Source organism: Dipodomys merriami, unplaced genomic scaffold (genome assembly GCF_024711535.1).
Source record: "Dipodomys merriami isolate MVZ:Mamm:240054 unplaced genomic scaffold, mDipMer1.0.p SCAF_50, whole genome shotgun sequence".
Classification (NCBI taxonomy): Eukaryota; Metazoa; Chordata; class Mammalia; order Rodentia; family Heteromyidae; genus Dipodomys; species Dipodomys merriami.
In genome coordinates, this window is record NW_027206069.1 from 2,327,170 (window position 1) to 2,346,395 (window position 19,226).

The following is a 19,226-nucleotide window of genomic DNA, read 5'->3' on the forward strand; positions in this document are numbered from 1 at the left end:
CCACCCTCGGGCCCCCGAGGCGGCGCACACCTGATCCCATCGGGCATTTGAATGTCCTTGTGCCCATCGACCTTGCAGGCCAGTTTGAATTCACTATCGAAGCTCCTGGTGGTGAAGAGCCGCTCGAGGAAGGTGTTGAGCAGACGCTGGTCAAACTCATTGTCCACGCGCCCCCCGTAGATGGATTGGGCCATCAGGGTCTTCAGCGCAGACCAGGGGATCTTGTCAGGAGAGATGTTCTGCCTGCCCTGGGGTGCGGAGCCTGGGTTACACGTGTGCGCTCAAACACTGGGCCTGCCGACCGGCAGCGCTCTCCTTGACCCTCCCTTCAGGTGCGGGGTGACGTGTGTGCTCCCTAGGCGTGCCCTGCCTCAACTGTGGCCTGGCCAACGTACCTTGGCCGTGTCATCTAGCCACGTGTCCACTGTGTCACAGGCTGACCTCAGGTCAGATTCTCCAAACTCGTACTTCTTGGACCAGCCCAGGGGTGCGTAGCGCAGGCGCTCTTGGATGATGGCGTGGAACCAGGCCAGCAGGAAATACAAGCGGGCACGTTCGTTGGGAGACTAGGTGAGAAAATGAGGGAGACAGCCGTCAGGAGGCAGCATGGTTTGTGCGTGAGAGCGCGAGAAGAAAGGCGACCTGTCCAGCTCTCCCCCTGCCTGGGCCCCCGTGAGCTCCAGGGCGGAGCAGCAGCAGGGAAAGCAGGCTGGGTGGGAGGCGGGGGGGGGGGGGGGGGAGGAGGAGGAGGAGGAGGATTTCTATTAGTGCAGACAGGAACTATCAGTCAACAGAACATTACAAGACACACTTTCTAAAAATGCACCAGAAAATAGCGGATTATGGCACAAAATCCAGTGGCATTCAGGACACGGAGCCCGTGCAGGCCCACTGCTGTAAACCCCTCTTCCCACTGCTGTCATCCCTGTCTCTGCAGGCACCCAGATGCTGTGAGTGCCCTCAGGGTCCTGGCGTGGGAGAGGAGGCTGCTGCCACCCTGTGGGACGTGACTGCCCTTCCATCTTTTCTGCGAGTGGGACACATGCCACGCTCTGCAACTAACCATGGCTGTGCAGGCGTGCCCCTTTCTGAGTGTGCACAGGAAGCAGATCTGTAAATGACCCGTGCACAGCTCCAGGACGCACTGCCGAGAGACCCACTTCCTTGCGCAGGGCTGGACGCTGTACCTTGCATATCCGAGACACAGGGATGCTGCTGAAGGTCCGCAGCATGTTGGCCTTCACGCCCGGCGGCGGCTCGAACACGAAGATGCGGCCTGCGCGGAGCAGGTTCACTGGGACCTAAGGGAGAGCGCGCCGCTGTGACCCAGGGCTCCGCTCAGCCAGTCAGCCCACCAAGTGCCCACCCTGTGTGCCTCCCACTTGCTCACCTTGGGGTTGATCTCCATGGTGAGGAAGAGCCGGAAGCAGGCGTGGGGCTGCAGGGAATGCAGCTTCTTCTCCAGCTGCATCAGCCACCCGGGGGCCAGGTGCACGTTCTTCAGCATCACCCACCTGCGCGCACAGCGTGAGCCATGACCCACGGGCCTCCACCAGCATGGGCAGATTTTGGCTCTTAGGCAAAACCGGCTAGGCCTACCTGCCCGATTTCACTGCCGTGTTGATAGCCTTGTCTGCTTGGTTGAAGCCTTCCGCTGAGCCTGAGGCAGGAAGGAAAGTGTGGGTAAGCAGCTGCAGCCTGCTTCCCACAAACCCGCAACGCCATCAAGTGTCTTTACCGATGGCAATCGAGGTGATCTGTGTGTTCTGCTCAGCTGCCAGGTCCTCCACGTGCCCGCTGGCATCATACCCGGGCACAGAGCACATCAGGACAGGTGTGTTTGGCTTCACCTACAAGTGAAGAGGCAGTGGACGCTCACCTGCAGACTTCTGACGGGCAGGTTCAGGACCATGGGGGGGGGGGGACAGCAAGGAAGTGAGGCTTCACATGGCTGCGGTGGGGGACGGGGAAGCAGACACGGGGTTCTGGGAAAGCGGGTGGGCACGGGGCATTACCTCTGTGCCCACAATGTGTGTCAGGTCGAGCGGCTGCTCCATGATGGACATGAAGGACTCTCCAAGGTTGGTGGAGACAAACATGTGCGCCATGGCCAGCAAGCGGTCGGGCCGGAAAGCCTGAATCAAGAGCAGCCGGTGGATGGCCTGTCCGATGGGAGCTGAAAGGAGGGGTGCCAGGGTTGGGGAGGCAGACACTTCAAGACCCTGCCCCAGAGGCCTGCTCTACGCAGGGCACTGGCGCGGCAGGCACTCAGTAGCCAAATCAACCTCTGCTCAGGCTCCACCCCAGAAAGCCCGCGGTCAATTCTGGCTCTCTAGCCAGGAGCGTCCGCCCTGCTTCCTGTTCCAATGCCCGGCGACCAGACCTCACCAGCTAAGCATAGCAAGGTAAGGCACCATCCATCCGTCCATCTCTCTGATGGTATGGGGCTTTGAACTTAGGGCCCTGTGCTGGTTAGGCAGGCATTGTGTCAGTTGAAGAGTCCTGTTGTTTTGCGGCAGGGGGGGTCTCTATATAGTCCAGGCTGGCCTGAAACCCCTACTTCTCGGACTGCGTCAGCCTCCCAAGTGCTGGGGTTACAGGTATGCACCACCAAATTGGGCTTACTTGTGATCCTTTCATCATTCAACTAGTACCTGTTCAGTGCAAAACAGCCAGGAATTCTCAGGAAGGTCTGGGGACGTGGCAGTGGCTGGCTGTGGGTGCAGCAATGTCCCTACTCTGCCTTCTGCAGTCTGGACCCTGAGGTGGGGTGGTCATTTCTGCAAGTGCCTGCCTGTTGTGGCCCAGGGCATTTTCTCTTTTACGTAAGGAGAGGGCTTTTCTACCTCCCGCCCGTGTCTGCGGGATCTTTTAGTTGGAGCAGGAATTAGGAACTGTTTGGTTTTCGCTCTTTCTACATCAAGAGCCATTCGACTTTTTTTGTGGGGGGGGGGGGGGAGGATGGGGGGGGGTTGTGGGGCTTGAACTTGGGGCCGGGATGCTATTCCTGAGCCCTTTTGCTCAAGGTGGCTAGCACTCTATTACTTGAGCTGTACTTCCTGTTTTCTGGTGGTTTATTGGAAAAAAGAGTGTCATGCACTTTCCTGACCAGGCTGGCTTTGAACTGCGATTCTCAGATCTCAGCCTCCTGACTAGCCAGGATGACAGGCGTGAGCCACTGGTGCCCAGCAAGAGCCATTTGCCTAGGTATTTCCTACAGAGTTTATAGAGTGTCACTGTGTAGCCTGAGCTGCACAGTTTAAGGTGCATCTCCTGCCGTGGCTTCCTGAGATTTTTTTTGTTTAACTCTTTAAGTGCTAATGTATCCTGGGAACCAGTGATGCTTTGGTTTGTGGAAGCTTCCCTCCACCCCAGGAGCCCGGATGCCACTCACTCGCAGGCGTGTCCTCACTCCAGACGTACGGCACTGTCTGCTCTGGGGAGCTGCTGTCCAGCCAGATGCCAAATTGCTGTGGAGGCAACAGAGCATCACCACGAAGCAGACCTGGATGGAGCCCGGGCCCGCGCCCCGCTGCTGAGCTAGCGGAGGCCAGGGCTGACCGCGGGAGGGTGCTAGGGCCAGTCTTCCAGGTGTCTGCCGTCTCTCTGTGTTCCCTCCTTGCCCATTTAATGGGAAAAGGGCACAGTTCTCATGGGACACATATGGAAGGACAGTTACCTCATCTGCCTGAACCTTCGCGATCAGATCTTTAAATGCAGGAAGACAGCTCAACCTCACAACGGCCTCTGCTTGTTCCATAGTCAGGCCCTGGACTTTGGGAGTGGAGCCAGCACTCAGCACAATCTCCTTCCCTCTCAGGAAGTGCTGAAACTCAGCATCATAGGTGGGCTCCCTGGAGAAAGAGGTCAGTCACAAAGATGAGGAACAAAGAACACATCCCAGTGGGACATGCATGCAGGCAAGCAGTGACTTTTACCCCAGAGCAAAAGCAGGGAGCTGGACTCACCCCACAGTGCCCTTCAGCTTGATCCTCGCCAGCAACATGGCGAAGGTGATGTGGTCCTGGTGCAGCATACCTCGGGCCACTCGGTTAAATGCCACCTGTGGACAGCGGAGGAAGCACTCACGTCCTGAAGAGGCGCTGCACCCACTCATGCACACAGTGTCGCTGCCGTTCCCACCCGCAGGCACACAGAGTCTGAGTGCTGTACCTGGAAGAGGTCCCTAGTGACAGTGGCGAGGCGCTGTGTGTGGTCACTGACCCCCTTCAGGTTTGGGTTCTCATACAGCACATTGTGGTAGATGTCCAGGAAGAACTGGAGCGAGTACTGGTAGAGGAAGTGTATCTGCAAGGAAGGTGGGCACGACTGTCAGCCCCCCCTCCCCCTCCCCCTTCCCCCCAACAAGCCGAGGACGTGCGTCAGTCACCTGCTTCAGGGACTCCATGGTGAAGTAGATGCTGCTGCAGGCGGTGGACAGTGGCAGGTACTGCTGCGACACCGTCTCCACCTCCTGCATGACGATGTCCGTCTCCTCCACCTTCCTGGTCACCTCAGCAGCTTCTCGCTTGAGGTTCTCCAGGGTTGTTATGATTGTGTCATCATCCAGGATGCGACCTTTCACCTCGTTCAGCGCTTGTAGCAGAGACTTCTCCAGCTGGCGTAAGCGGAGCTGAAATTCCCCTAAAGCGATCAAGACACGCAGGTTGCTAAGATGCCTACGCTCATCCGAGGAAAAGCAGTGCTCCCAAGGTCCACACGAAGTCGGTGGGTGGCCTCCCTGCTCCAAGTGGAGCCTCCACTGTGTAGCCTACCTTGAAGCTTAAGAAGATCAGAACGCTTTTCGTCCACGTCGGGTCTCTCTGCCTTCAGCACTTCATTGAGACACTGGCTCTGCAGACTGCTCCGGGTGACGGTGAAGTTCACAAAGGTGACCCGGGAGCACAGGTCCGGTGGGAACTCAACCTGCCCAAACAGAGGGCACAACGCCTCCGTCAAGTCAGCCGCAAAGCCACCCTGCACACGTCGCACACGAGGAGGCTGACTGCTTACCGTGGGGTCTCTGGTGGACAGGAAGATGACAAATGACGGTGACAAATCTATGTCCTGGTCACCAAGGGTGATCAGCACCCTCCCTCCTGTGCGCCGAACTTCACGATTCAGTACTGGATTCAAAACTGGGTCGTAGCTCTCCACATCCTGTAACAAGTGAGTGAACAGACATCACCTTCCTCCCCCTGACAAGCACACCAGCCAGGAGCCACCTAGCCACCCACACCTGTGCACTGGCTCACGTGACAGCCAGGAGCCACACATCCTTACTGAAATCGAGGTAAGATTAAAATTGACACATAGGGGCTGGTAAGGTAGCTCAGTGGTAGAGTGCTTGCCTTGCATGCATGAGGCCCTGGGTTCAATTCCTCAGCACCACATAAGCAGAAAAAGCAGGAAGTGGCACTGTGGCTCAAGTGGTAGAGAGCTAGCCTTGAGCTAAAGAGCTGAGCCTAGAGTTCAGGCCCCACAACTGACCAAAAAAAATAAAAATAAAATAAATAAATAATAAAAATAATATTAAAAAAAATAAAATTGACACATCCTAGTACTTGGAGGATCTTAAGTTCAAGGCTGGCCCAAGCTACATAGTAAAATCACCTCAAACAAATAGGAAGTGGAGGTGAGGCTCCAGTGGTTGAATACCAGTCTTGAGCAAAAAAGCCAAGAAAGAGTGTGAGGCCCTGAGTTCAAGCTCTGATCCCAACTCTCTCTCTCTCTCTCTATCTCAATTCTTGCACTAGGGAGGGGATGTAGCTCTCAGTGGCAGAGTGCCTAGCACATGCAATTCACAAGGCCCTGGGTTCCATCCTCAGCACCAATTAAAAAGAAAAATCAGCTGGGCACTGGTAGCTCACGCCTGTAATCCTAGGTATTCAGGAGGCTGAGATTTGAGGATTGCGGTTCAAAGCCAGCCTGGGCAGAACATCCATAACTCCAATTAACCACCAGAAAACTGGGAGTGGCACTGTGGCTCAAGTGGTATAGCTAGCCTTGAGCTGCTGAAGAGCTCAGGGACAGCACCCAGGCCCGGGGTTTAAATCCCACGACAGACCAAAAAAAAAGTTTTTTTTCAGACTTTCTAAATAGAATTTTAAATTCAAACACGTTTTTGTTGATTTATTTTTAGTTGGTCATTGAGTTTGAACTCAGGGCCTCGGCTTTGTCCCTGAGCTTTTTTGTTCAACGCTAATGGCTCTACAGGCTACTTCTGGTTTTCTGGTGGTTAACTGGAGATAAGAATCTCATAGAGGCCGGGCGCTGGTGGCTCACGCCTGTAATCCTAGCTACTCAGGAGGCTGAGATCTGAGGATCGCGGTTCAAAGCCAGCCTGGGCAGGAGAGACCGTGAGACTCCTATCTCCAATAAACCACCAGAAAACCGGAAGTGGCGCTGTAGCTCAAGTGGTAGAGCGCTTGCCTTGAGCTGAAGAGCTGAGGGACAGCGCCCAGGCCCAGAGTTCAAGCCCCACGGCCGACAAAAAAAAAAAAAAAGAATCTCATAGAGCTGGGAGCCGGTGGTTCAACCCCATAATCCTAGCTACTCAAGAGGCTGAGATCCTGGTTTAAAGGCAGCCCAGACAGGAAAATCCTAGAGACTCTTATCTCTAATTAATCACAGTAAAAGCCAAGAAGTGGTGTTGTGGCTCAAATGGTAGAGTGCTAGCCTTGAGCAAAAGGAGCTCAGGGACGAGTTCAAGCCCCTGGACCAGCAAAAAAAAAAAAAAAAAAAGAGGGCTGGGGAAGGTGGCTCAGTGGTAGAGCGCTTGCCTTGCATGCATGAGGCCCTGGGTTCAATTCCTCAGCACCACATAAGCAGAAAAAGCCAGAAGTGGCACTGTGGCTCAAGTGGTAGAGCGCTAGCCTTGAGCTGAAGAGCTGAGGGACAGTGCCCAGGCCCAGAGTTCAGGCCCCACAACCGGCAAAAAAAAAAAAAAAAAAAAAAAAAGAATTTTCATAGATTTTTCTGCCTGGGCTGGCTTTGTACTGTGATCTCAGCCTCCTGAGTAACTAGGATTACAAGTATGAGTCACTGATGCCCAGCTGGATTTTTGAATTTTTTAAAGATTTATTTTGGCCAGTCCTGGGGCTTGAACTCAGGGCCTGGCCACTGTCCCTGAGCTTCTTTTGCTCAAGCCTAGCACTATGCCACTTGAGCCACAGCACCACTTTTGGCTTTTTCTGTTTATGTGGTGCTGAGGAATCAAACCCAGGGCTTCATGCATGCTAGGCAAGTACTCTACCACTAAGCCACTTTCCCAGCCCCTAAATTTAAATTTTATAGAGCAACTTCAAACTTTACCCTTGCTCTGATATCAAGTCTGTAAAAGTTCAAATATCAATGTTTGTACCATGTAGTTTTTTTTTTTTTTTTGGTCAGTCATGGGGCTTGAACTCTGGGCTTGGGGTGCTGTTCCTGCGCTCTTCAGCTCAAGGTGAGTGCTCTACTGCGTAAGCCACAGCGTCACTTCTGGTTTTCTTTTTTTTTTTTTTTTTGTCGGTCGTGGGGCTTGAACTCTGGACCTGGGCGCTGTCCCTCAGCTCTTCAGCTCAAGGCTAGCACTCTACCACTTGAGCCACAGTGCCACTTCCGGTTTTCTGGTGGTTTATTGGAGATAGGAGTCTCACGGTCTTTCCTGCCCGGGCTGGCTTTGAACCGCGATCCTCAGATCTCAGCCTCCTGAGTAGCTAGGATTACAGGCGTGAGCCACCGGCGCCTGGCTTCACTTCTGGTTTTCTAGTGGTTTATTGGAGATAAGAGTCTCACGGACTTTCCTGCCTGGGCTGGCTTTGAACCAGGATCCTCAGATCTCAGTCTCCTGAGTAGCTAGGATTACAGGCGTGAGCCACTGGTGCCCAGCTTGTACCATGTAGTTTTTTTTTGGTCGGTTGTGGGGCTTGAACTCTGGGCCTAGGCATTGTCCCTCAGCTCTTCAGCTCAAGGCGAGCGCTCTACCACTTGAGCTACAGCGCCACTTCCGGTTTTCTGGTGGTTTATTGGAGATAGGAGTCTCACAGTCTCTCCTGCCCGGGCTGGCTTTGAACCGCGATCCTCAGATCTCAGCCTCCTGAGTAGCTAGGATTACAGGCGTGAGCCACCAGGGCCCGGCTTGTACCATGTAGTTTTAAGACCTACCTTACAAGCCTAAAAGAAATTCAGTCTTGGAAGCTGATCTTAGAATTCAAACATAGTTGGGTACTCATGCTTGAAATCCTAGTTACTCAGGAGTCTGAGATCTGATAATTGAGTTCAAAGTCAGGCTGGGCAGGAAAGTATCAAACTTTTTTTGTTTTTTTTGGCCTGTCTTGGGGCTTGAACTCAGGGCCTGGGAGCTGTCCCTGAGTGTCTTTTACTCAAGCCTAGCACTCTACCACTTGAGCCACAGCGCCAATTCTGGCTTTTTCTGTTCATGTGGTACTGAGGACTTGAACCCAGGGCTTCATGCATGCTAGGCAAGCACTCTACCTCTAAGCCACATTCCCAGCTCCTTTTCTAAGTTTTTTTTTTTTTGTCTGTTGTGGGGCCTGAACTCTGGCCTGGGTGCTGTCCCTCAGCAAATAAGCTTAAGGCTAGAACACTACCACTTGAGCCACAGTGCCACTTCCAGCCTTTTCTGCTTATGTGGTGCTGAGGCATCTAACACAGGACCTTATACGTGCAAGGCAAGCACTCTACCACTGAGTCACCTTCCCAGCTGCCCCGCCCTCCTTTTTTTGTTGTCAGTCATGGGGCCTGAACTCTGGGCCTGGGCGCTGTCCCTCAGCTCTTCAGCTCAAGGCTAGTGCTCTCCAACTTGAGCCACAGCGCTATTTCTGGCTTTTTCTGCTTATGTGGTGCTGAGGAATCAAACCCAAGACCCCATTCATGCAACAAGGCAAGCACTCTATCACTGAGCCACCTTCCCAGCCCCCTTTTCTGAGTATTTTTATTGGAGATGAGAGTCTCATGGGCTTTCCTGCCTGAGCTGTCTTTGAATTGCAATCTTTAGATTTCAGCCTCCTGAGTATCTAGGATTATAGATGTGAGCCACCAGAGCCTGGTTTCTATGAAACTTTTTTTTTCCTCTATAAAATGCTTATGAACTTCAAAAAGCCAGAGTGTAACTGTGGTTCAAGGTGGTAGAGGGCTACCTTTGAGCCAAACAGCTCAGGGACAGTGCCCAGGCCCTGAATTCAAGTTCAGAGGCCAATAGACAGACTGACAAGAGACTGAGACAGAGATATAGATAGGCATTCAAGTGGAATCACAAACCTGGACCAGAAGGGGATTCCCAAATCTCAGTGCACTCTCCAGATTCTTTCTGAAGGCATCATCCAAGAAGCTGGTCCGTGTGATCTTCCGGTCCTTGTACTCATTCATAATGAACTCCGTGGCCTGCCCGGAGGGATCGATGATCAGCGGATACCTGCAGATGAGGTGACAGAGGAATGGTGAAATGGCCTGCAAGGTGTGTGATCCTGACCAGCCAGGAGGGAAGAAAGGCTATTATCAGACCATTCAGTGGTTTCTAGGTATTTCCAGGCTTACAGATGCTGGATGCTAAAATCAAGTTGTCTTTCTCAAGAAGGGCTGTGATGAGCAGAGCAACTCAGGGAAGATTAGGAATGGGAAGGAACAGGAAGGAACGAGAAGGTTAGGAATGGAAGAACTATGCCCCACCCCTCCCCACCTCCCAGTCCTCTACCAGTGCTTTCTGAATGGAAAGGGTGAGCGCGCACAATGCCTGGCTCCTACCGATTGAAGCGTTTCAGCATGATGGCGTTCTCCGTGCACAGGTCGTCGGCAGGCAGGGAGCTGGCCTGCCAGCGCAGACGCTCGTCGGCATTGGAGAGGTACTCAGTCCTCGCGATGTCTGTGCGGAACTGAGAAGGGAGCTGGTTATCTTCCCCCCTACTCAGCTACAGACAGCGACTGTTCCCAAGTGAACACTCGGAGTAAGTGGCTCCCACCACCCTGGAGCTCCCCACAGCCAGTCACCTGGATGTTGGCTTGCTGCAGGTGGTGAGACCAGGTGGTGAACAAGTTCTGCCGCATCTGCTGGTCAAAGTACCCGGCGTAGGCGATGAAGGCGGCCGACAGCAGGCAGTCCCCGGCAATGGTGGACATCTGGTTCTTGAACGTCTCACTTGTTTTTTCCCATCGTTCCCGTTCAGCAGACAAGCTCTTCAGGAGAGCAGTGCTCCGGTTCACCTACGGAGGATTAGAGGTGCTCAGGGAGTGGCACATTGGGCGTGCCCCCAATGCCCCCCCAGAAGAGGCGTGCCAAGGTGCGCAGGCCCATGTGGGTGAGCAGCAGGCTTCTTCTGTGCATGCTCCAGCAACGACGGCCAAGTCCCACCATTGCCGCTGTGGGCTGGTCTCTCCTCAGAGCACAGGGCTCACTGTTAGCCTGAGACACAGGCCTGAGAAGGAGAGGCCCGAGATGAGGGACAAAAGGGGGTGTCCAAAGGGAACAGAGGACACCAGTGGCAGAAGACCAAGGACTGGAAAGAGGAAGTGGGTGAGTGACAGCAGTGGGTGGGGCAGAGGCTGGACAAGAGACCCAGAAAAGAAGTTTTCAAAAGTGGGAGAACAGACAGAAGGAGAAGGACTTGCTGGCTTTGGACTGTCAAGCAAGCTAATTAACACCGCCAAGCAATAAGCCAGACCCCAACAAGCACAGAGACTCACGGAGACCAACAAGGCCTGTGTAGCTCAAGTTCATGTGCACAGTTCCCAGTTCCCAGACTCCCTCGGGGAGGCTGAGGGCTAGTCCCAGGTATGTGCAGGCTGCAGGAGGCCGAGTGGCTTACTTTGGCCTCGACGGCTGCCAGGTCGGCCTTAATGGCCTGGGCCTCTGAGATGAGGACGGCATACTCCTCCTTGTAGCGCGCGATGCTGGCCTCCAGGTCCCGGATCATCTGCTCCACCTCGTTGGCCTTCTGCTGGTTGTCCTTGGCATCATCTTCCAGCTTCTGCAGCTCATTCCGCAGGGGCTCCACTCTCTTCAGCATGTCTGCGTAATTCAGCTGTGACGGGAGAGTCCACAGTTGTGGTTGCAAGTGACAGGAAGGGCTGGTCCTTATCTCCGGGAGCTGCCGGCTGCATGCTTACCTGTGCGATCGCCCATTTTACCATGGGGCCACAGGCCAGGGAGGCGCGGTTGACAATCTCGTAATTGTAACTTGGATTGGACATGTAGTTCTTCTTCATCTTCTCCCTTATGGCATCACTGGAAAAGAGGCATTTTCTTTCTAAGTGTGTGTAGGATAAGAAGGACTTGAGTTCCCATCTGGATGGTTCTGGCTCAGTCCTGTCTTGGGTGGAAAAAGCAGTGGGCTGTGCTGCCAAAGCTGGGTGCTAGGCCTTGAGCTGGTTTTGGGGCAGCAGGTGGGTGGCCCCCGCCAGGGGCTGTGTCCTCACAGCTGCTCGCAGGACGGACACCTGCAGGATTAGTGTAGCCCACACTGCCTGCTGCTCTGAGGCACCAGAGATGGCCGGCAGCCTGAAGAAAACGCTAGCCCCAAGAGCTGCCGGATACCAGGACGCTGCTAGCACACGGGCATGCTTCCTCTGTGCCAGCTGGGCACCGGCACTGTGGCATGCGCACCTGATTTCCTCAGCGGAGAAGTTGACGATGGTGGGGATGAAGTTCTCCCGCATGATGATGGAGCGGATCTGTTTCCAGTCCGTGGTGCTTTCGCCCAGCAGCAGGCAGATGGACTCGAGAGCCAGCTTCACGGCGGCAGGAGGGTTGGCCATGGACCGCACTTCCACCAGGTGCTGCTTCTTGATGGACTTCACAGCTGCAGACGTGGGCAAGACGGGACAGCGCACAGCGAGGTGAGGATGAGCAACCAAGGCTGGCGCTGACTCCCGCAGGAGGCAGACACGCAGCGCGCTGGGGTCAGAGCCTGTGGACTCTGACCTTTCACTTTTTTTTTTGGTCCGGTTGTGGGGCCTGAACTCTGTCTGGGCCTGGGCGCTGTCCCTCAGCTCTTCAGCTCAAGGCTAGCGCTCTACCACTTGAGCCACAGCGCCATTTCCGGCTTTTTTCTTTTTGCTTATGTGGTGCTGAGGAATCGAACCCAGGGCCTCAGGCATGCAAGGCAAGTGCTCTACCACTGAGCCACCTTCCCAGCCCCTCACTTTTTTTTAATATAGCATTTTTTGATTGAATGATTACATAAACTTCAAATTTCACAGTAGTGTGAAATAGTGATACTTAAAGTCACAAACACATCCTAACCTTCATTTTTGATTAGGGGTTGGAACTCAGGTGCTCTACCACTTGAGATACGCCTTTTTGTTCTAACTGCACTTGAGATAGGGTCTTGTGTATCTGTGATCAGGCTGGCTTTGGACTATGATTCTACTACTCACGCTTATTGCTACAGTTGTGATTATAGCTGTAAGTGCCACCATGCTCAGCTGTTTCCTGTTGGCATGGAGTCTCACAAAACTTTTGCCCGCAGGCCTTGGATCGCAATCTTGTTCATTTTCATCTTTGCAAGTAGCTGGGATTATAGGTGTGGCACAACCACACTTGGCAAAAGTAAACAATTTTAATGTAATCATTCATTCATTCCTTTAGGGTTTCTGATACACAGTCTTAGTCCCGCACCTGCAGCTGGTCTGGACCTCACTAGTAGCTCCCACTGGCCTCCCTCACAATCCTCCTGCCTCCCACAAATGAGTGCTGAGATGCGACCAAGCCCACGGAGCGGCAAGGAAGCACCAGCAGTCCCCTCCCTGCCTTCTGTGCTTGGGATGCAACCAGGCTAGGAGAATGCTCTACCTCAGCCACAGTCAGCCCTTAAGGCCACTTTTTTGGGGGGGCGTCAGTTGTAAAGCTTGAACTCTGGGCCTGGGCACTGTCTCTGAGCTTTTCAGCTCAAAGCGAGCTATCACTTGAGCCTCAGAGCCACTTCTGACTTTACTGGTGTGTTTAACTGGAGATGAGTGTCTCATCAACTTTCCTGTCTGGGCTGGCTTTGAACTGCGATCCTCCTATTTCGGCCCTTAGTTGCTAGGATTGGAGGCGTGAGCCACTGGTGCTCAGCTTTGGTGCAGGCCATTCTTAATCACTGGGTGAAGTGCAAACTCAAAGTGGCGTCCTACTCCAGCATTCCACAGGCATGTATGAGCACGCGTGCTATCTCCACTTAAATAAATAAAGCATTGCAAGCCAAGGCCAGACGTACTCAAATCACTGTATGAGGGTGACACGGACCGTGATCACTTCATGAAATTCAAGTCAGGGACTGATAAACCCTGCCAGCACCATGTGTTGATAAGATGTTTTAGAAAGCAGGCACATTTGTAGCCAGGCGCCAGTGGCTCACGCCTGTCATACTAGCTACTCAGGAGGCTGAGATCTGGAGATCGTGGTTCAAAGCCAGCCCAGGCAGGAAAAGTCCATGAGACTCTTATCTCCAATAAACTACAAAGCTGGAAGTGGGGCTGTGGCTCAAGTGGTAGAGTGCTAGCCTTGAGCTGAAGAGCTGAGGGACAGCGCCCAGGCCCAGAGTTCAAGCCCCATAACCAACCGGGGGTGGGGGGGTGGGGGGGTGGGGGAAGGAGGCACATTTTTTTTCACGGTGGTACAGGCAGGCTAATGTCAGGAGATTTGCTGTAAGATGGAGACTATCCTAAGAGTTTGGAAAGGCCTCAGTGCCATTAGGGTGCATCCTTTCTGGAGAGCTGAGCGGCACCTACATACCGTTCTGGGCCTCAATGACAGCAGGCTCCACCTTGTCAAGGTCCTCCTTGACGCTCATCTGCTTGTCGGCAATCACCTCCTGCTGCTTGTGCAGCTGCTCCTGGATTTCTTGGCTCATGACCTGGAGAGGAAAGATGGCGCTGCTGTGAACCTCGCTGACCAATGTACAGCTCCCCGCTTCTCATGGGAGTGTCCAGCCCCCAGGGCCAGCTTCCTGGAATAAAAGGAAGTACCTTTTTCTTCTCGGCCTCCTGTTGGTCCTTCACCATCTTTTTCAGCTTGTCATTGGCTGCCGCGTTCTTCACCTCTAGTTCCTGGCTCTTTATCCTCAAGTCCCGACGCAGTTCTTCTACCTAAGGAACCAAGGAACACGCAGCGACCACCCTGACCACAGGGGTCTCACGCAGCCCGCAGGGAGGCCTGCGCCCCGCTCTACCTGGTCTACTGTCTCCTTTATTTTCCTCAGCCCAACGTTCAAGTGCATCTGCTGCTCCTCCAGCTCGCTTCGCTTCTCGTGGAACAGGTTGGCGTAGTGGTTGATGAAGTCCAGGTAGTGGCGGGGCGTGATGGCCATGGTCCTGCCCCCTCGCTTCGCCAGACGAGCGTTAGCCTTTCAGAAAACGAAGTAAAATCTTTTCACGCTCTTCATCGTCTCTGTGTTTTACTTCATTTTTTGCCCAGGCTGGTTTTGAACTTGGATCCTTAGATCTCAGCCTCCTGAGCAGCTAGGATTACAGGCGTGAGTTACCAGCGCTTAGCTGACAGTTGCATCTTAACAGACTGCAGTGTGAACCAACTGCCCTGACAAGCAGTCCCGCCTCCAGGCACCACACGCTCAGCTGGACTTCGCTTATCCACTTTCAGCACTGAGTAGCCCCTAAACTTCTAAGTTTTGCCTTAAATTTAGCTAACTGAGGATGATGATTATGCTAATATCAGAGGCGGATTTAATGAGAAAGGGTTCCAAACAATTATGATGTCAACCCTGCTCATGCCCCCTCTACATTTTTTTTTGAAATAGGGTATGAAGCCTAGGCTGGCCTTGAACTTGTGATTCTTCTGCCTCAGCCTTCTGAGCGCCGGGATTATAGGCATGTGCTATTAAAGGTAGACACCAATCCTTTCTTATCTTTTACTGCTTACTTGCAATGGAAACCAAAATAAGAAACATAGAACAGGCCCTTTGGGGCTGGGAAGGTGGCTCAGTAGCAGAGTGCTTGCCTTGCATGCATGAAGCCCTGAGTTCCATTCCTCAGTACCACATAAGCAGAAAAAGCTGGAAGTGGCACTGTGGCTCAAGTGGTAGAGTGCTAGCCTTGAGCTGAACTGAAGAGCTGAGTGACAGCCCCCAGGCCTCTGGTTCAGGCCTCATGACCGACAAAAAAGAACAGGGTCTTTGTGATCAATGGTTTTGGTGTGAGGCAGAGCAGTGGAGATGTCTGCAGGCATCCCGGGCCACAGGTGCCCTCCAGTGTGAGTAGCTTCTCAGAACTTTTCTGGTGGACTGTCTGTTACAGAGATTACAGCAGGGATTGTACATTTCTCAGGGGCAGTCTGTGGGTGGCAGCCATCCCCTTGATTGTACCGCCCTTAGAGCAAGGTGGTGGTGGGCAGGACAGCGAGTGTCACCAGCTCTGGATTCAGAGCCTGGTACAGGGAGGATGACTCACTGGAGAGGTGACAGAACAGGTGGGAAACAAAAATTTCTTCAGTAGTGATGGCTCCCGAAAGGCTTTTTATTATTTATTTATTTATTTATTTTTGGGTCCAGTCGTGGGGCCTGAACTCAGCTCTTCAGCTCAAGGCTAGCGCTCTACCACTTGAGCCACAGCACCACTTCCGGCTTTTTTTTTCTTTTTGCTTATGTGGTGCTGAGGAATCAAACCCAGGGCCTCAGGCATGCAAGGCAAGCGCTCTACCACTGAGTCACCTTCCCAGCCCCAAGGCTTTTTATTTTTTATTTATTTATTTATTTTTGGTCAGTCACGGGGCTTAAACTCTGGGCCTGGGCGCTGTCCCTCAGCTCTTCAGCTCAAGGCTAGTGCTCTATCACTGGAGCTACAGCACCACTTCCGATTTTCTAGTGGTTGACTGGAGATGAGTCTCATGGACTTTCCTGCCCGGGCTGGCTTTGCACTGCGATCCTCAGATCTCAGCCTCCTGAGTAGCTAGGATTACAGGCATGGGCCACCAGCACCAGGCCTAAAGGCTTTTTAGAAAACCACTTTTGTTTTACTTATTTTTTTACCACTGATCTCAAAACTGCACTTACCTGGTGAAGGGTCTGATGGACGAACACACAGCTGTTGACGATGGCCTCGCGGTGCGAGGGGGGTTGGGGCAGTTTGTCGTACACCACCGGCATGTAATCTGGCACCATGTAGTTAGGCTTCTCCAGGTCCATTTTGCTGGTGAATTCTTTGCCAACTTGATACAGTGCTTCCGTGGACCAGTCACCAAACCAATTTAACACGCACCTGAAAAGGAAGCCCCTCCGTCAAAACAGCTCCCAAGAATGGTCAGTCCTGGGCAGGAAACAGACTGCTCTGAGCGACCGAGAGCCCGAGGAGGTGGGCACCTGTTGAAGAGGGCGGGCGAGGTGGCTGCCCGGTCCTTGAGCCCCTCTGAGGACGGGTTCATGGTGAACACCACGTGCAGGTTGCGGATCACCTGGCTGGTGAACCACTTGTAGAGCTCTTCATGGGAATCGAGCATCAGGCCCTCCTTCTGGGCGCCCTCTTTGCACTGCGTCATCAGGGTGGCATACTCGTCTCCTTCAAAGAGCCCAGGAACCTGAGGGTAACACAGCGCTGTGACTTACTGGTCCCTGCAACACGACACCATTAACACACCGCATGGTGAGACACGCTGCGTAATCACCTCGCCATTGGCCAAAAGGGTGTTCATTCGCTCCAGGAACCCAGAATCTAACACGTTGGATTCATCCATGATGAATGCTATCTTCTCATTTTTACAGCCAGAACGTCTCAACACTGTCCGAAGATCTTCATCAAAGTCTTCCCCTGTGTACTTTCTGTGGACCTACAACAGAAGCAGTTGACTAACAAGTTAGGTCCCTTTTTATGCCACAGTTCTGTTACGTGTTAGAACAAGAATCCATTATTGGTAGTAAGCGCTACTGAAAGACCTACCTTTATCTGGTACACACTCAAACCATTCATCCAAGCGACGAACCGAGACAGGGTGGTCTTTCCTGCACCACTAACACCAATCAGAAGCAAGTGGCCTTGTGGCTGACGGAATATTCTGAAACATCATCCGAGCCAATGAGTTTCAATGTTTGTATGCCTCTCTCCCCGTTTGATACTCATGTCCTAAACTTTTATTGTTGGTTGTAGGGCTTGAACTCAGGGCCTGAGTGCTATCCCCTGAGGTCTTTTGCTCAAGCTAGCGTTCTACCACTTTAAGCTACAGTTCCACTTCTGGTGTTTCTCTCTATGCTGGTCAAGGGGCTTGAACTCTGGGCCTGGACACTGTTCCTAGGCTCTTTTTGCTCAAGGCTAGCTAGCACTCTCCCACTTGAGCCATAGTGCCACTTCTGGCTTTTTCTCTGATTAATTGGAGATAGAAGTCTCACACACTTTCCTGTCCGGGTTGGCTTTGAACTGTGATCGTCATATCTCAGCCTCCTGAGTAGCCAGGATTACAGGCGTGAGCCACCAGCAGCCGGCTGTAAGCTGAATTTTTACATAAACATTTGCCAGGCCCAGTGAGGATCCGAAGATCAACAAGATATGGCTGTGTTCTCCAGACTCATAGCTGACACCAGAGACAAAGCCAGTTGTAGGAGGCGGCAGAAAGGCTGTAATCCGTGGCAGGCCTGCAGTGCTAATAAAATAGAGTGAAGTTCTTGGGGGCAAACACTAGGAACAATTAAGCTGGACTTGGAGGGTGAAGACGAATGGCTGAAAGGCTGTGGGGGAGGGGGCACCATGAAGCCTGGTCTGATCACCCTGCACCCACTTACTCAAGAACAGCGAAGCCCAAGGGTATATTGTAACAACAAAAAGCCTACCTGTCAATCCTGAGCACATGGTCTAGCACTTCATTGAACAGCACTAGAGGAACATCAAGCTCTTCTTCATAGAAGACTTTCAGCCGAGCTTTGACATAATCTCTTAATTCTTCTTGGTCGACTGGGATGTAATCCTACAGAAAAGAGATAACATAAAAAAGTACAACAAATATGCCAGGTGCCAGTGGCTCACGACTGTAATCCTAGCGACTCAGGGGGTTGAAATCTAGAGATTGCGGTTCAAATTCAGCCCGAGCAGGAAAGTCCATGAGACTCTTTATCTTCAATAAACCACTCAGAAAACCAGAAGTGGCCCTGTGGCTCAAGTGGTAGAGCACTAGCCTTGAGCTGAAGAGCTGAGGGATAGCGCCTAGGCCCAGAGTTCAAGCCCATGACAGACAAAAAAAAAAAAAAAAAAAAAAGAAGGAACATGGGAGGTGGATGGGATGGGAAGGGGAAACAAAGGAGGAGGCTACAATGTTGGATGAGAAATGTACTCATTGTCTTGCCCATGTAATTGTAACCCCTCTGTACGGTATTTTCACAATAAAAGAAAGAAAGAAAGAAAGAAAGAAAGAAAGAAAGAAAGAAAGAAAGAAAGAAAGAAAGAAAGAAAGAAAGAAAGAGAGAGAGAAAGAAAGAAAGAAAGAAAAAGAAAGAAAGAAAGAAAGAAAGAAAGAAAGAAAGAAAGAAAGAAAGAAAGAACATTTCTGCACAGCTACGGACATAGTTGCTAAACTAGAAAGACAGCCAACACACTGGGAAAAGATCTTTACCATCAATATATCAGACAAATGACTAATATCAAATGTATACAAGGAGCTCAAGAAACTAATCTCTCCCAAACTAATAAACCATCACTCAATGGGCACGGGAGCTAAGAAGAGACTTCTCAGAAGAAGAGGTGAGAATGGCAAAGAAACACATGAGGAAATGCTCACCACCCCTGGCCATAAGGGCAATGTAAATCAAAACAACTCTGAGATTCCACCTCATCCCTCTAACATTGGCCAACATTGTGAATTTGAACAACAAATGCTGACAGGGATGTGAGGATAAAGGAACCCTATTACACTATTGGTGGGAATGTAAACTAATACAACCACTCTGGACAGCAGTCTGGAGGTTCCTCAAAAACCTAAACCTAGACCTTCCCTACGACCCAGCCACACCACTCCCAGGCATCTACCCTGAGCATCATGAGCCAGGATACGATAAAGACACCTGCACATCCATGTTCACTGCTGCACTGCTCACAATAGCCAAGCTATGGAAACTGCCCAGATGACCCACAGGAGATGAGTGGCCCCAAAAATGTGGCACCTATACAAAATGGAACTTACACAGCCATTAGAACGAGTAAAATAACGTCACCCGCAGGGAAACGGGTGGAACTAGAACAAATCATGCTCAGAGAAACTTAACGGCGGTGCATGTTCTTTCTGATATGTGGAAGTTAGATTATGTACCTGCATA

General features: G+C 52.1%; 1 protein-coding gene across 1 annotated transcript in view; it reads right to left on the reverse strand.

Moving 5' to 3' along the window:
* The window catches only part of Dync1h1 (dynein cytoplasmic 1 heavy chain 1), an 82,905-nt gene that overhangs the window by 3,521 nt on the left and 60,158 nt on the right, over positions 1-19,226 (reverse strand). Inside the window, exons 44-71 of the mRNA XM_069997551.1 lie at positions 17,751-17,884; positions 16,867-16,981; positions 16,595-16,756; positions 16,293-16,507; positions 15,987-16,191; positions 14,151-14,324; positions 13,948-14,067; positions 13,715-13,835; positions 11,603-11,798; positions 11,107-11,224; positions 10,806-11,021; positions 9,991-10,203; positions 9,748-9,875; positions 9,265-9,418; positions 5,014-5,160; positions 4,776-4,926; positions 4,391-4,644; positions 4,174-4,308; positions 3,969-4,063; positions 3,680-3,854; positions 3,395-3,470; positions 2,016-2,176; positions 1,739-1,850; positions 1,600-1,660; positions 1,391-1,514; positions 1,188-1,301; positions 396-566; positions 31-248 (exon numbers count right to left, since the gene is read on the reverse strand). Coding sequence (XP_069853652.1) covers positions 31-248; positions 396-566; positions 1,188-1,301; positions 1,391-1,514; positions 1,600-1,660; positions 1,739-1,850; positions 2,016-2,176; positions 3,395-3,470; positions 3,680-3,854; positions 3,969-4,063; positions 4,174-4,308; positions 4,391-4,644; positions 4,776-4,926; positions 5,014-5,160; positions 9,265-9,418; positions 9,748-9,875; positions 9,991-10,203; positions 10,806-11,021; positions 11,107-11,224; positions 11,603-11,798; positions 13,715-13,835; positions 13,948-14,067; positions 14,151-14,324; positions 15,987-16,191; positions 16,293-16,507; positions 16,595-16,756; positions 16,867-16,981; positions 17,751-17,884 — 4,265 coding nt within the window. The remainder of the gene's footprint in view (positions 1-30; positions 249-395; positions 567-1,187; positions 1,302-1,390; positions 1,515-1,599; positions 1,661-1,738; positions 1,851-2,015; positions 2,177-3,394; positions 3,471-3,679; positions 3,855-3,968; positions 4,064-4,173; positions 4,309-4,390; positions 4,645-4,775; positions 4,927-5,013; positions 5,161-9,264; positions 9,419-9,747; positions 9,876-9,990; positions 10,204-10,805; positions 11,022-11,106; positions 11,225-11,602; positions 11,799-13,714; positions 13,836-13,947; positions 14,068-14,150; positions 14,325-15,986; positions 16,192-16,292; positions 16,508-16,594; positions 16,757-16,866; positions 16,982-17,750; positions 17,885-19,226) is intronic.